Source organism: Xenopus laevis, chromosome 7L, assembly GCF_017654675.1.
Source record: "Xenopus laevis strain J_2021 chromosome 7L, Xenopus_laevis_v10.1, whole genome shotgun sequence".
Lineage (NCBI taxonomy): Eukaryota > Metazoa > Chordata > Amphibia > Anura > Pipidae > Xenopus > Xenopus laevis.
Window position 1 is genome coordinate 23,978,518 of NC_054383.1, and position 15,847 is coordinate 23,994,364.

The window sequence follows — 15,847 nt, forward strand, 5'->3', positions numbered from 1 at the left end:
GATGCGCCAGGAACAAGGTAAGTAATATAAAGTTGGATAGTGTTGCAATGATAATCCGACATGACTGTCAGATGCAAAAGCATCTTGCAGCGTTTGCATCCGACAGTCGCTGGATTACCATTGGTTTTAATTTTTATTTAGTTAGTGGTTTTTGAGTTTTTTTGCTTTTTATTCAGCAGCTCTCCAGGTTGCAATTTCAGCAATTTGGTTGCTAGGGTCCAAATTACCCTAGCAACAATGCATTGATTTGAATAAGAGACTGAAATTTAAATATGAAAGGCCCTGAATAGAAAGATGAGCAATTAAAAGGAGCATTAACAATACATTTGTAGCCTAACAAAGCATTTGTTTTAGATGGGGTCTGTGACCCCCATTTGAGAGCTGGGAAGATTTAGAAGAAGATGGCTAATAATGCAAAAATTATAGAAAAAAAATGAAGACCACCTGAAAAGTTGCTTAGAATTAGAATTTCTAAAAACATACTAAAGGTTATGGTAAAGGTAAAGTTCCCCTTTAAAAACTTACTGGTATTTGCAACTTTAATGGGGCAGAAAAGCAATGATTACATACATTACTAATGTACAATAATTCTATAGGCTGAGCAGCCAAAATGAACATAATCATGGGTAGGAAGCTGAAGGTTAATTGTATGTTTTATGTTTGGTGCAGCTAAATACATGCCCACCCCTAAACCTCATTGGTTATGTTCCCACCCGGGTATAAATGTACATGTTTATTGACTTGTTTGTTTTGTGTTTTGTGTGTGAGTGTCTATATCCATGCTGCTATCAACTGACACTCTCACTCAGGCCCATTGCTAAAGGCAGTTGGTTTAGCCGGTAACAACTGTAAGAAGGGCAGCACATCTCTATACAGACTGTAATCTAGGGATCTGTTCTAATAAGAAGCACATCTATATGAAAGGATTGTCTAGAACTCAGGCTGAATAACTCCCTTTCCCTCCAGTAAAGCCTGATGTCCTTATAAAAAGCCTGCTTGGCATACAGAGCAATAGGACAGGGCATTGCCTTTTTTCTTTCATAGTTCACAATTGTAACACATGAAAGTCCTTATTTCTCATGAAATCCACTGCTGAAGTGCAATAATAATGATATATCTAGCAGGGAGCACTAAGTGATAGTGATAGCGTGCCATGGCTACTTACAAATTGAAACAAAATTCTGATACTAATACTCAGACACTGAACCATGGAATAAGGGCTAAATATAGCGGTACCTTGTCATACTATAGGATATAATATTGTACATAAACTTACCTGAAATCTCTCCGAAAAACAAATATCTCTCTCTCTCTCCAAAAACAAATCTCTCTCCAAAAAAAAAAATATATATCTTTTTCCAAAAAACAAATCTCTCTCTCTCCAAAAAACAAAAACAAATCTCTCTCTCTCCAAAAAACAAATCTCTCTCTCTCTCCAAAAAACAAAAACAAATCTCTCTCTCTCCACACAACAAATCTCTCTCTCCACACAACAAATCTCTCTCTCTCCAAACAACAAATCTCTCTCTCTCTCCAAACAACAAATCTCTCTCTCTCTCCAAACAACAAATCTCTCTCTCTCCAAAACAGCTCTTAATGGAAATGAGCCTTACACAGCACAAGATGTTATTCTTATTATGATGTCATCGGTCTTCAGCCAATAGCAACAGAGCAGATGACTCACAAAGGTGTTATCCTTATTGTGATGTCATCTGTCTTCAGAGAATAGCAACGGAACATTTTTATTTAAAAAGTTAAAATAATAAAATTTTAAGAAATGGTGGAATCATATACATATGCCCACAGTGCTGTGTTATTGGGGGGGGGTTGTATATTACTTTTGGCTAAATAGGAGGTAAAGTAAATTTGGAATTTTTTATACAAATATAGGACCTTTAATCCAGAATGCTCGTGACCTGGGGTTTTCTGGATAACGGATCTTTCCATAATTTGGACCTTCATACCTCAAGTCTACTAAAAAATCATTTACACATTAAATAAACCCAATAGGCTGGTTTTGCTTCCAATAAGGATTCATTTTCCAAATAACAGATCTTCATACCTAGAAAATCATATAAGCAATAAATAAACCCAATAGGCTGGTTTTGCTTCCAATAAGGATTAATTATATCTTAGTTGGGATCAAGTACAAGCTACATTTTTATTATAAGGAAATAATGTTTTAAAGTTTGGATTATTTGAATAAAATGGAGTGTACAGGAGACTTCCTTTCCATAATTTGGAGCTTTCTGGATAAAAGATTCTATACCTGTACCTGGCTATTGCTATAATTTGGAGCTTTCTGGATACCGGGTTCTGGATAAAGGATCCTATACCCTTTGAATACAAAGGGAAGGGTATTTCTTAATAATGTGAGAAGGCCGTTCTGTAGTTTGGCATTTTCTGGATAACAGGTTTCCAGATAACAGATCTCATACCTGTACCAGGAACATACCTGCAGGGTCAGACAGGCCTACCAGCAAAGATTTTTATTTTTCCCATAAGGCCCTGCCCGAGTGGAGCTCTCAATTACAGCAATGCCGTCGCCCAGAGAGTCCATTTTAAGCCAATAATTCAACATTTTTTTAAATGAATGAATAAAAAGAAGACAATAACTTGTATGTAAACTAAACTAACCCCCACATGATAGTGAGATGATATACTACTGATATAATTCTCATGGCATAATCTCTTTGCATGAAAAATTAAGCGTGGGGTGCCTTCCTAAGAAACCTAGGAGTTGAAATTGTAGTGTTATTTTTAAAAGGAATATGTTTGTGTCCCCTTTATTATGCCAGGTTCATCCTCATTAAAGAGGTGGTTCACCTTTGAGTTAACTTTTAGTATCCTATAGAATGGGATAATCTAAGCAACTTTTCAATTGGCCTTGATTTTTTCCTTTTTATAGTTTTTAACTATTTGCCTTCTTCTTCAGATTCTTTCCTGTTTAAAACAGGGGTCACTGACCCCCATCTAAAAACAAATGCTCTGTAAGGCTACACATTTGATGGCAGATTTATCAAAGGTCAAGGTGGATTTTCGAATTGAAAAAATTCGAATTTCGAGCTATTTTTTGTGTACTTCGACTAGGGAATAGTCCAAATTTCATTTGAATTTGCAAAAAATTAAAAAATTCAAATTTTATAATGTACTGTATCTTAAAAAATTCCACTTCGACCATTCGCCATCTAAAACCTGCGGAATTGCTATTTTAGCCTATGGGGGACCTCCTAGAACCTACTCGGAGTCAATTGGTGGACTTCAAAAAATCTAAGTTTTTTTGGGAAAAACTTTGAATCAAATTCGTTCGAATATGCTATTCCTTCTATTTGAATTTGGCCGAATATGGACCAATTCGATCGAAAACGGACCTATTCGACCCAAAAAAAAACTTCATTTCGGTTTGTCTTTTTGAATTTGAATTTCAAAGTTTTTTCAATTCGAAATTCGACCCTTGATAAATATGCCCCTTATTGTTATTGCTACTTTTTATTATTCCATTTCTATTCAGGCCCTCTCCTATACTGTACATATTGCAGTCTCTTACTCAAATCAATTCATGGTTGCTAGGACAAGCTAGGCCCTAGCAACCAGACTGCTGAAATTGCAAGTTTGAAAGCTGCTGAAGAAAAAGGTTAATAACTTAAAAAACACAAATGCTGGTTGGCAGGCAAGCCCTCAGTGCTTATATATATATATATATATATATATATATATATATATATATATATATATATATATACATAGGGGTGAGGCCACTATGGGTGTCAGGCAAGGTGAAATATACTTGCTAGGTTTGACATATTCAGTGTAAGAGACAAATGTCCATTACAGTCCAGAAAAGACAGAAAGGCAGTTTCAGATTAAAGCAGATGGGATGGATACATATTAACATATTCCTTCATGTAAGTAAACTAGACACACCCAGCAGCTCAGATTTCTGGTAGAGCGTGAAGCCCACCCTAATATCTTGTGTACACCAAGGTAGGCCCTGATCTCCTCCCAAAATAATGAGCCAGATATAGCTGCTAATAAACTAAACAGGGGAGATCAGGAAGTACATTTTTACTATAGGGATTTCACTTCTAAAATCTATTATCCAGAAACGCTCCAAATTACGAAAAGGCTGTATTCCATTTTATCCAAATAATCCAAATCTTAAAAAAAAAAAGTATTTCCTTTTTCTCTGTAATAATAATAATAACCTGGTGTATTCCACATAACATATCATTCCGTAATTTGCATCTTCATACCTTTAGGGGCACATTTACAAAGCTCGAGTGAAGGATTCGAATTAAAAAAACTTAGAATTTCGAAGTGTTTTTTGGGCTACTTCGACCATCGAATGGGCTACTTCGACCTTCGACTACGACTACGACTACGAATCGAACGATTCAAACTAAATATCGTTCGACTATTCGACCATTTGATAGTCGAAGTACTGTCTCTTTAAGAAAAACTTCGACCCTCTACTTCGGCAGCTAAAAGCTACCGAACTCAATGTTAGCCTATGGGGAAGGTCCCCATAGGCTTGCCTGAGTTTTTTTGATCGAAGGATATTCCTTCGATCGTTGGATTAAAATCCTTCGATCGTTCGATCGAACGAATAATCCTTCGATCGTTCGATCGTAGGATTTGCGCTAAATCGTTCGACTTCGATATTCGAAGTCGAACGATTTTAGTTCCTAGTCGAATATCGAGGGTTAATTAACCCTCGATATTCGACCCTTGATGAATCGGCCCCTTTGTCTACTAGAAAATCATATAAACATTAAATAAACCCAATAGGCTGGTTTTGCTTCCGATAAGGATTAATTATATCTTAGTTTGGATCACGTACAAGGTACTGTTTTAGAGAGAGAGGAAATCATTTAAAAAAAATCGGATTCATTTGATAACATGGAGTCTATGGGAGACAGACTTTCCGTAATTTGGAGCTTTCTGGATAACTGGTTTCCGGAGAATGGATCGCATAACTGTATGGCTCATTGAAACTTTTCAATTGGTCGTCATCATTTATTTTAATTATTTGCCTTCATCTTCTGATTCTTTCCAGCTTTCAAATGGGGCTCACTGACACTGAAAAAACTGTTTTATTGCCATTGCGTATAGCGTGTTTGCTAATTGTACTGCGCAATACCTTTTGTATGTTATTTCGGTGATTATACTGCAATTTCGGTGATTTTGGTGCATTTTCAGCTTGCGCAGGTGTTGTTACCTTATTTCTGTCCATACAACCTATTTGCCCATGCTAAAATATTTAAACTGTGATTCTGACTGCTGATTACAGTAGGCGTCAAAAATAGATTTTTGTGGTTTTGTTGGATTTTAGTGATTTTATTACATTTCGCTCTGTTCTTTTGTCACATTTTGCCCATGGAAAGTTTTGTCTGCTATATATCCATTTGGGGGTTTCTGTGTGCGACATAGTTTGGTTTATCTGTGCATATCAGGCATCAAGTTGTTCAGTTGACCACTGGCTTTCATATTTAGGATTTCTTTTGCTGCCACATTACGAAATATGTGGTATATAATGGGCTTTAATGCAAGCTTTGTGAAATCTTTCATAAATTTCATAAAAAGCGTTATGTTTAGCATAGCTTTGCAGTTTGGTAGTTTGCAGCAGAAAGACATATTTATCCATTTTTCGTCAGAATGTGTACTTTCGGAAAATATATGGTTTTCTAGGGTCTCCATATTGTTAGGGGGTTTCATGGCACATTTTACACATACCGGGTGCTTATATTTTATTAGCCATTAGTGTCATACGTGAGAATTCATATGGACTATTTGGATTTGGGGGTCTCTGTATATCACATAGTTTGGTAAATCTATGCATATTGGGCATCAAACTGTTTAGTAGACCCCCGGCGTTTCATTTAGGATGCTTTACGCTGGTAATGATTCATGGACAATAATACAATGCTGGAAAGTTGAAGCTTTCAGGTATTTCACACAAACCGCCAATTTTGGGAAAGCCTTGTGACTCAGTAGTTTGGAGCAGAAAGGCATGGGTACCCATTTTAGATTCGGTAGCATGTGTACTTTCCAAAAATATATGGTTTTGTGGGGTAAACATATATTTCTGTGTTTTCAGCACACATAAAATGCAGTTAATGTGTTGATTTTTCATTAGCTGAAGTTACACACAGGCCTATTTGTATGACCTAACTTTATTTTGGGGCCTCTAAATGCCAGATACTTTGGTAATCCTATGCACAAGGGGCATCAAACTGTTTGGAGGACCCCTGGCAATCATATTTAGGGTGCCTTTTCTTGGTATGTAACGATACATGGGCGATATGATGCGGGAGAGTTGAAGCTTTGAGGCAATTTTCAGATATTTCACCAAAACCGCCAATTTTGGGAAAGTCTTGCGACTCAGTAGTTTGGAGCAGAAAGGCATGGGTACATATTTTAGATTCAGTAGAATGTGAGGGGTAAACATATATTTCTGTGTTTTTACCCAACAAAAAATGCAATCAATGTGTTGGGAGGTGTGGGGTGCAGGAGGTCTCAACACAGAGGAGTTTGCGGCTGGGGGCCCAGGTGATGTTGTTGGGAGCCCCTGAGGCTGCAGGCCAGGAGCCCCCTGTCCAACTCTGGTGCCCAACCTTTACTAAGGAATAGAAATGAGTGAATGGATTGTGTCACATGGAAAATTGGGCTTACCACTAATTTTTAAACCATTAGATGGGGGTGCCCCACACAGAGTGTCCAACTACCTTACCTCTGGTACAGGTCTCTTATCCTAGCCTTTGGTGCTCTATATTAACCACCCTAGGATGAAGGGTACTTCATGTGCATGTACCTGCTAAAGCCTTGGAGGAGGAGGAGGTACTTAATGGGAATCAACCTGTGGATCATAAACAAAGATCTCTGGTGTAGTGTGGTTAAAGAGTACGTCCACTATTCATCTATAACAGTGATCCCCAACCAGTAGCTCGTGAGGAACAGTATGTTGCTCCCACTGGCCTCAAAGCAGGAGCTTATTTTTGAATTCCAGGCTTGGAGACAAGTTTTTGTTACATAAAAACCAGATGTACTGCCAAACAGAGCCTCAATGTAGGTAGACAATCCACATAGGGACTACTAAATGGCCAATTACAGCCCTTATTTGGCACCCCGATAACATTTTTCATGCTTGTGTTGCTCTCCAACTCCTTTTTCTTCTGAATGTTGCTCACGGGTTTAAAAGGTTGGGGATCCCTGATCTATAATCATTAGGTTCTTTGATGGAATGCCGTCTCTTTGTATCCTCTGTGTGATTCTGAGTGTGGTTCTGAATATATAATGACTATTGGGACTCTATACTCTAAGGCTATTGGGACTCTAAAAAAGATTATAGCTAAAATGCTGTATTTTGTATTGTAAACTTACTTTACCAACTAATCTATCTAATTATATATATTTACACACACACATATGGGCTGTACATATAAAATGACAAATTACAATTCATGCTTGAAAAATCTTTAGATTTAATCTCTAAAAACACAATTACAGGCAATGCAACAGGTATAAAAGAATTTCTGAGACACAAGTATAAAAAAGATAAAAAAAATTAAAAGGACAAGTTTCTAAATCCCTGGTGGGTCCATTGACTTCTGATGCTAATCTGGTCCAGAAAGGAAAAAATCTGAAATGTTCCAGAGCATCTATCTGCTCTTCCAGCAGCGGAATGGATTCCATGTACTTAGCGGAAGCAAGGGCAGCTTTTCTATTGCACTTTTCACCCACTGCTAAATTCAAGTCTTATCCCCTCACCAACATGCTGGAGACTGCTGCTCTATCGCATAATATATGGGTTTATGTTCCCTTGATGCACTCAGTACTTATCATTGGTTGGTAGCCAAGGCACTGTGAGAATGCTGGTACCCCAAACATTAAAGCATTTGATGAGTACGCAGATGATGGTGAAACAATGGGGTGCACTGTAGGCACATTATGAACATTCAACCTTTCAAAAGCTTCTAGGAAGTGACATCCATGGGAGGCACCACTGATGGTGGATGCATGGTGTCCTGTAGAGATAGTGACACATCATTGTTCCTTTATACATTAAGGGGCAGATTTATCAAGGGTCGAATTGAATTTGAGGGAATTTTCAAAGTAAAAAAATTCAAATTTGAAGTAATTTTTTGGATAATTCAACCATCGAATAGGATACTACGACTTCGACTTTGTTTTGAAGTAAAATCGCTTGGATCTTCGACCATTCGATAATCAAAGTACTGTCTCTTTAAAAAAAACTTTGACTTCAATACTTTGCCAAATTAAACCTGCCGAAGTGCTATGTTAGCCTATGGGGACTTTACAGAGCAGTTTTTTGAAGTCGAAGAAAAATCGTTCGAACGATTTTACTTCGACAGCAAAACAGTCAAATTCGGTGAAAAAAAACTTCAACTTCTATATTCGAAGCCGAAGTAAAGCCGTTTGACCCTTGATAAATCTGCCCCCCAATGTCTGGTGGCTCTGCCGCAAAGATAGAGGAGATCTTCTGCCACAGGAATGCCCCCCAGCTGAACGTAATGGTATGCCCCGTGACATCAGCCAGTCACGTTGTCTGCACTATATAAACACAAATATTTCAGTCACAGTGGGCTTGGTTGCTTTGCTGGATTTTCCACCAGTCTAGTTGTTATAAAAAAAAAAAGAAAGAAGATAATACAGTTGGAACCAATATACATATCCCCTCAAAATAACTGCATGTTATTAAGAGGTCCTGGGTTTACAATAGGTAGGGTTGCCACCTTTTATGGAAAAAAATACCGGCCTTCCTATATTTTTATGGTTTTTCCCTATAAATTATTGGCATCAAGCATCATTTTTAGCAGCCAGGCTGGTAAAATACTGGCCAAGTGGCAACTAGGTTGCCACCGGCCAGTATTTTACCGGCATCGCCAGTAAAAATGATGGTTGAACCCAATGTTATTATATAGGGTTGCCACCTTTTCCGTAAATAAATACCGGCCTTCCTATACATTTATCATTTTCCATAGTAATAACATTGGGATCAACCAAAATTTTTACCGGTCAGGCCGGTAAAATACCAGCCAGGTGGCAACCCTATTAATAGGGAAAAAAGATATTATAGGCCTGTATTTTTTTCCAGAAAAGGTGGCAACCCGAACCATGGGATCCTCAGAACACCCAGCAGCAATCTATTGTTTTTTTGTTTTATTTTAGCTTCCCACCTTGAAGTATGCACTTGCAAAAACAACTTTCATTTCCAAATAATATTTTGTATAGCTATACAATGTTTCCACAAAACGTACACGGAGACCATATTATTTAGAACTTCTATCAGAGTATATCCTTTGAAAACTAAAAAACAATTTCATTGCTCCAGCTCGTGTGACAAACTTAAGAGAACTACACTTCCCAGAATGCCGAGCGCGACGCATGCGCGATACACGTATGACGGAACAGAACTCCCGCGCTGCCGTGTTCCCTGTTTGGGAAGTGTGAGCGCTGAATGGATAATGCGATTGGGAACTCGGCTCGTTCCGAAGAGGAGGAGATGGAAGTCGCTGCAACCCCTTCGGTCGTGTCTGCCCCTGAGGCCACTCGCTCGTCGTTTGGGGAAAACGATGGGATGTCCAGTGAGGATGACGAAGGGATAGTGGAGCAGCTCAGTGGGGGCGAGGCCGAGGAGGTGAGAGTAGTTATGTTAGTAGCGACTTGTTGTGCTACTAGAGACTTATGATAATACGATGGACACAGGGGAAGCCTTTTCCTATGCACTGCAGACTTCCTACCTGTGGCTGCACTCTATCCATTGCTTAAAGGGCAGCTCCAAACAACAACACTTATTTTTGCATAATGTTATTACTCCAGTATCCACAAATTAAAGATTTCCAGTGTTTTTTTTAGTTATTTGTAAATGCTCATTCTGTTCAGAAGAGTATCTGTCTGTCTCTGTCTCTGCACTTTGCCTTCCAATTGGTTTAGAAGTCAGATCTCAGAGGGAGTAGCAGTCGCATTTACAATTCACTTTCCAAAACTACACGAAAATGTTTCTTGTGTATTGTTTAGAATTACAAATAAAGACTTTTGCGGTGGGAGGGGGGGACCCCTTTAAAGGGAACCCGTCACCCTGAAAAATAATTCCAAATTATTTTCTATCATGTTAGTTGAACAAAAAAACTTCACTTACACTACATTTATTATTTGCATTTGGATTCCTTCAGTCTTGGAATTACACAATCACGGCAAGCAGGCAGTAGCCATTTTGTAGACACTGTTATTAAGATAAATTGTGTTTCACCCCAAAAACACCTGAATGGGGGACCTAATGCTCACGCACAGTGCCCTACACAGGGTTGCCAGGTCAAATTGTCAAAACCAGCCAAAGTAGGCTAAAAAACAGCCCAAAACTAGCTATGAGGCACTTCAAAAGTAGCCCAAAAATAGCACAATATGTGCAGTGAAAAAAAAGTCTAAAAAAAAAGAATAAGGGACCGATTCACTAACTTCGAGTGAAGGATTCGAAGTAAAAATCGTTTGACTATTCGACAATTCGATAGTTGAAGTACTGTCTCTTTAAAAAAAACTTCGACCCCCTAGTTCGCCATCTAAAAGCTACCGAAGTCAATGTTAGCCTATGGGGAAGGTCCCCATAGGCTTGGCTAACTTTTTTTGATCGAAGGATATTCCTTTGATCGTTGGATTTAAATCCTTCGAATCGTTCGATTCGAAGGATTTAATCGTTCGATCAAAGGAATAATCGTTCGATCGTACTATTTGCGCTAAATCCTTCGACTTCGATATTCGAAGGATTTTAGTACCTAGTCGAATATCGAGGGTTAATTAACCCTCGATATTCGACCCATAGTGAATCGGGCCCTTAATGTGAAAATAAGCCTTTTTCAAATTTTCACTGTTTTGCAAATTTTTCCATGAAGCAAAATATGCCATGAAGTTATGACCCTGGTGACGGTGAATCTGTTCCACAGAGTGGGGCCCAGGAGTTATTAATACACATACAATTTCCATAAATGTTGGTAAAATAGGTCAACCTCTAGACATTCTGTTGGCCAGCAGATTTTTGCCCCACAATTTTCTGAAACGGAGGAAATTCACCGGCGAATGCGAGAATGCTTAAGAGCGACGGGAGACTGGGGTACAGAGCCCAAAATCTGTTAACTCCCGACTTCTACACAAGTCAGTCCCATTGCATGCTGGGTATTGTAGTCTTACATTTAGGGATGCACCAAATCCACTATTTTGGATTCAGCTGAACCCCACGAATCCTTCAAGAAAAATTAGACCGAATACGGAACCAAATCCTAATTTTCATGTGCAATTTAGGGGTGGGAAAGGGAAAACATTTTTTACTTCCTTGTTTTATGACAAAAAGTCACGCAATTTCCCTCTCCACCCCTAATTTGCATATGCAAATTAGGATTCGGTTCGGCCGGGCAGAAGGATTTGGCCAAATCCGAATCCTGCTGAAAAAGGCCGAATCCTGGATTCGGTGCATCCCTATTTACATTAAACTTGGCAAATTGTTAAACAAAAACATTACCCAACATGCATTGGGAGACACAGACTTGGCACATTAAAGCAAGAAAAAACATTTTTTTCAAAGGAACAAAAAGTAGCCCAAATCCATACCTTTGCTATTTTGTACTTTCAAAAACCAGCCTGGGCTTTAAATTAGTAGTCCCAATTTGGCTGGAAAACCGCCAACCTTGGCCCTGCATAATTATAGAACCTGAAGAGGGAAGGGGCAATGTGAGAAGTGCAGTGATACTTTCCAGTGCTGAATGGAAAGTGAAAGTAATTTACTGCCCCACCTCTAGGCCTTAGGCATAGAGACGAGGCGCATAATATTTGATTGGCAGCGAAACAAATATTTGTGTTCCATGTTTAATTTGCAGAGCACTTTCATTATGCAGCTTTTTATGTGACTGGTCCGCTTTAAAAAAAAAATATGGTGTGTAAAAAGTGGAGTTAAGCATTTCTGGCGATGTTGCCCTGATCAGCAATTAGATTTCAACAGATAGAAAACAAAAGCAAAGATCTGGTTGGTTGCTATGAGCAACATCACCTGTAATGTTGATCACCTGGAATCAGGGCTGGTCCTACCATGAGGCAAGGTGAGCTGCCTCTGGTAACTTTTAAAAGGCAAATTTCCTTTTTTTTTTTTTTTTTTTTTTTAAACTGAAATCTAGTGTAGGCCTCTAAAGCAGAAGGAACGTTCACTCAGGACAGGATCTGTATTTCCGGCGCCCCTAGGCCGACCCTTGTGTCTCCGCTCCCCTGCCATCCCTCTTGAATGTGCATGTGTACGCAATTTCCATGACTCCATTGGCACGGAGTACTTTGCATGTGGGAGATATAAGTAACTGTGAAAAATTTGCTGCACGCCCAGTATAAATTATTCAGTAGATGTGGCTTGGAGGCATGCTGCCCCTGAAATTGTGCTTCCCTGGGCCCGGGCCTTTGTGTCTTCCCCACATATCCAGGTCTGCTTTCATTCTGTTTAGCCCAATAATCTTACCAGCACATCTGAGCTATTTGACTTCCACTAGAGCACACCACTCATAGTATTTAACATAGTATGATGTCCCCCCCCCCGCTGCACCATTATACTCCTGTGAGTCCCCAGCAGCTCAACAGACTTGACCGGTAACTACTATCACAATGTTTATTTTTCAGTCTACAGTAGAACTCCCATTTTACATTTTTAAGGGGACTATGGAAAAATATGTAACATAAGGGAAATGTCATAAGGACATTTATTTAATTGTCACCTATTTAAAGGAAATAAGTAGAGGAGTCATTTGTTTGGTCGACCAAACAGTGTTTCTGTGTTGTGCATTTACAATTTTTCCAAAGCTGTGCCACTCTTGTGGCATTTTGTTAGGACCCGGCTAGGCACGCATGCACAGTGTGTGTGATGTAAGGTAAAAATGAGACGTTCCTGATGTGCCTGCGATTGCAAGATACAAGGGGAATATTCAAGGTGCTTTATTTCCTAAATGAAGCTTTATTTTTAAAGATATAAATGAAGCAATTTGCTAGGGACAAGCATGAAAAAACATCAGAAAATGCAGTTAACTAAAACGTAAAACGAAGTTGTGGTCTCAAAGCCACCAAGCGTCCGTATACTTTAGCAAATTATTTGCACCACTGAGGGAGCCACAAGGTTCCCCAATCACCACTGTATTATAGATGTAGCAGTAAAAGCAAAAAAATAGGGACACCCAAGCATAATATACAGTGCGTACAATAGGTGCCAAAATGCTAGGCACCCCCCAGGTAATTATAATCACTTGCCTAATACTCCTGTTTGCTAAAAACAGCACCGGCCTGAGTTGTTTGATTAGATGTTGCCATCTTCTTCAGCTCGTTTCATATCTGGTCTGGTCCAGATAGGCGTATGGTGGAAAGCTGAACTTAGATGCAAAAAGGTGGCTTTTTCACACTGCTTCACATGACCTGCCCCGGCCCAAAGGAAAGACGTGGAAGAGGATTGCAGAAGTAGATTGCAGAGAATGAGCTCCTCAGCAATATCCCAGGCCGGTGCAGTCTTAAGTGAACAGGAACAACATCCCGGGTTGTCGGGTGATAATCACTCGGGAGTGCATCCCTAGGTTTACAAGGTAGTTGCAGTAGGTAAACCTATACCTTGCTTAGGTAAATCTTATGTAACAAGGCACCATAGGGTTGCCACCTTTTCAATAGGTGATTCTGTGCAGGGGGTGGGGCAGATGACTTCGGGGATGGGGTTGATGATGAGACGATTTGCGATTGGCTGACAGCCATGCCCTGAATGGATTTTCTAATTTGAAAATCTGGACAGGCAGTTTTCACCAAGACAACCCTTCCAAAAACCGGGCTGTCTGGGTGAAAACCGAACAGTTGGCAACTCTAAGGCAACATAGAGTCATGTTCTATAGCAGTAGTCACCATTGCCTTGGATGTTGCTCCCAGTGGCCTCAAAGCAGGTGCTTATTTTTTAATTCCTGCTTTGGAGCAAGTTTTTTTTTTTTGCATAAAAGCCAGGTGTACCGCTAAATAGCACCTCCTGTAGGCAGCCAGCCCACATGGGGCTACCAATTTGCCAATCACAGCCCTTATTTTCACCACCCAGGAACATTTCTCATGCTTTGTTGCTCCCCAACATCTAAATGTGGCTCCCAGGTAAATAAGGTTGGGGACCCCTGTTGTATAATAACAAGTAATCTATATCCGCAGGGCCAATGCAACCAGGACGTGGGGGGAAAAAAAACATACAACTACAAAATAAACATAAACCAGTATGTGCTGGTCCATGCATGGCATACACCAATAGTAATTTACTTTATTATTTCAGTACAAAAATGTAGGCTTGTCCCCACCAGTGTGTTAATAAGGAAAAGAAGAGCAAAATGTTGCTACTTAAATATCTTGCAAACAGGTATTTTTTCTGCCAGATTGTAGGACAGTACTGTTTCAGCGATCATGATTGTGCTCTGTATTCAGTACATGTGTAATGTTTGATTCATATCTTTTATTTCCAGCACATGATTAACCTGACTGACCTAAATCCCTACATTCTGTGCTCAATCTGCAAAGGGTATTTAATAGACGCCACAACTATCACTGAATGCCTTCATACATGTGAGTGCAAACATTCATCTATTTATATACGTAAATACGTTAAGGGTATCTGTACACCCCCCATCAGAGAACGTATCGCCTCCTAAAAAGCACACAACTTTCTTCTGTGCAAATTCAGTGCAGTTTAATATAGATCCCGATGAAATTACTGTTTTTCCCGGGTGTGAAAAAATACTTTGTTTCGTACGAAATCTGTGCATGTACGGGATTCTGTCATGATTTTTATGGATTCCTTTTTATTTGCTGAATTACACCTTTTACATAATTCACTCTATCATGTACAATTGTATTTTTAGCAGTAATATTGGTGTGGAGTAGTGATGTGCTGGACGAGCATTTCTCTTAAGAAATTCTCAACTACGGTAAATGTTGTTAAATTGTAACCGTTTAGAGTCTGCACCCGAATTACTAAACTGCCAGACTAAAACACGAACATTCAGCTTTAAAGGGGTTTTTCACCTTTTTTTCAGTTCAGTTGTTTTCAGATTGTTCCCCAGAAATAGACTTTTTTTCAGTTACTTTCCATTATTTATTTATTTTCTACTGTTTTTCCAAAATCTAAGTTTAATGTTCGTGTGTCTGGTGTTTGTCTGGTAGCTCAGTAATTCAGGTGCAGACTCGAAACTGTTTTGCAACATTTAGGGGCCGATTCACTAACTTCGAGTGAAAGATTCGAAGTTAAAAAACTTCGAATTTCGAAATTTTTTTGGGCTACTTCGACCATCGAATGGGCTACTTCAACCTTCAACTACGACTATCGAAGGATTCAAAGTAAAAATCGTTCGACTATTCGACCATTCGATAGTCGAAGTACTGTCTCTTTAAAAAAAACTTCGACCCCCTAGTTCGCCATCTAAAAGCTACTGAAGTCAATGTTAGCCTATGGGGAAGGTCCCCATAGGCTTGGCTAACTTTTTTTGATCGAAGGATATTCCTGCGATCGTTGGATTTAAATCCTTCAAATCGTTCGATTCGAAGGATTTAATCGTTCGAACGAAGGAATTATCCTATTCTTATTATAACTATCTGCGCTAAATCCTTCGACTTCGATATTCGAAGTCGAAGGATTTTAGTTCCTAGTCGAATATCGAGGTTTATTTAACCCTCGATATTCGACCCTTAGTGAATCGCCCCCTTAGTTTAGAAAGTCGTTATTTCTGGTGATCTATCGGAAAGCAACTAGTTGTTTGAAGGCGAACAATCCCTTTAAACTTACATTGTGGAAAAAAGGTAA

General features: G+C 39.2%; 1 protein-coding gene across 3 annotated transcripts in view; it reads left to right on the forward strand.

Annotated features, from left to right (window-relative positions):
- Positions 1–9,408: 9,408 nt before the first annotated feature.
- Positions 9,409–15,847, forward strand: part of LOC108704947 (polycomb group RING finger protein 6) — a 42,508-nt gene continuing 36,069 nt past the window's right edge. For 2 of the 3 annotated variants that reach the window (XM_018241695.2, XM_018241694.2), the window contains exons 1-2: positions 9,412–9,658; positions 14,514–14,613. In XM_018241695.2, the coding sequence (XP_018097184.1) occupies positions 9,479–9,658; positions 14,514–14,613 (280 nt within the window). In that variant the 5' untranslated portion in view covers positions 9,412–9,478. Of the gene's footprint in view, positions 9,659–14,513; positions 14,614–15,847 lie in introns of all 3 variants that reach the window. The other variant, XM_041568673.1, reaches the window with a different exon arrangement.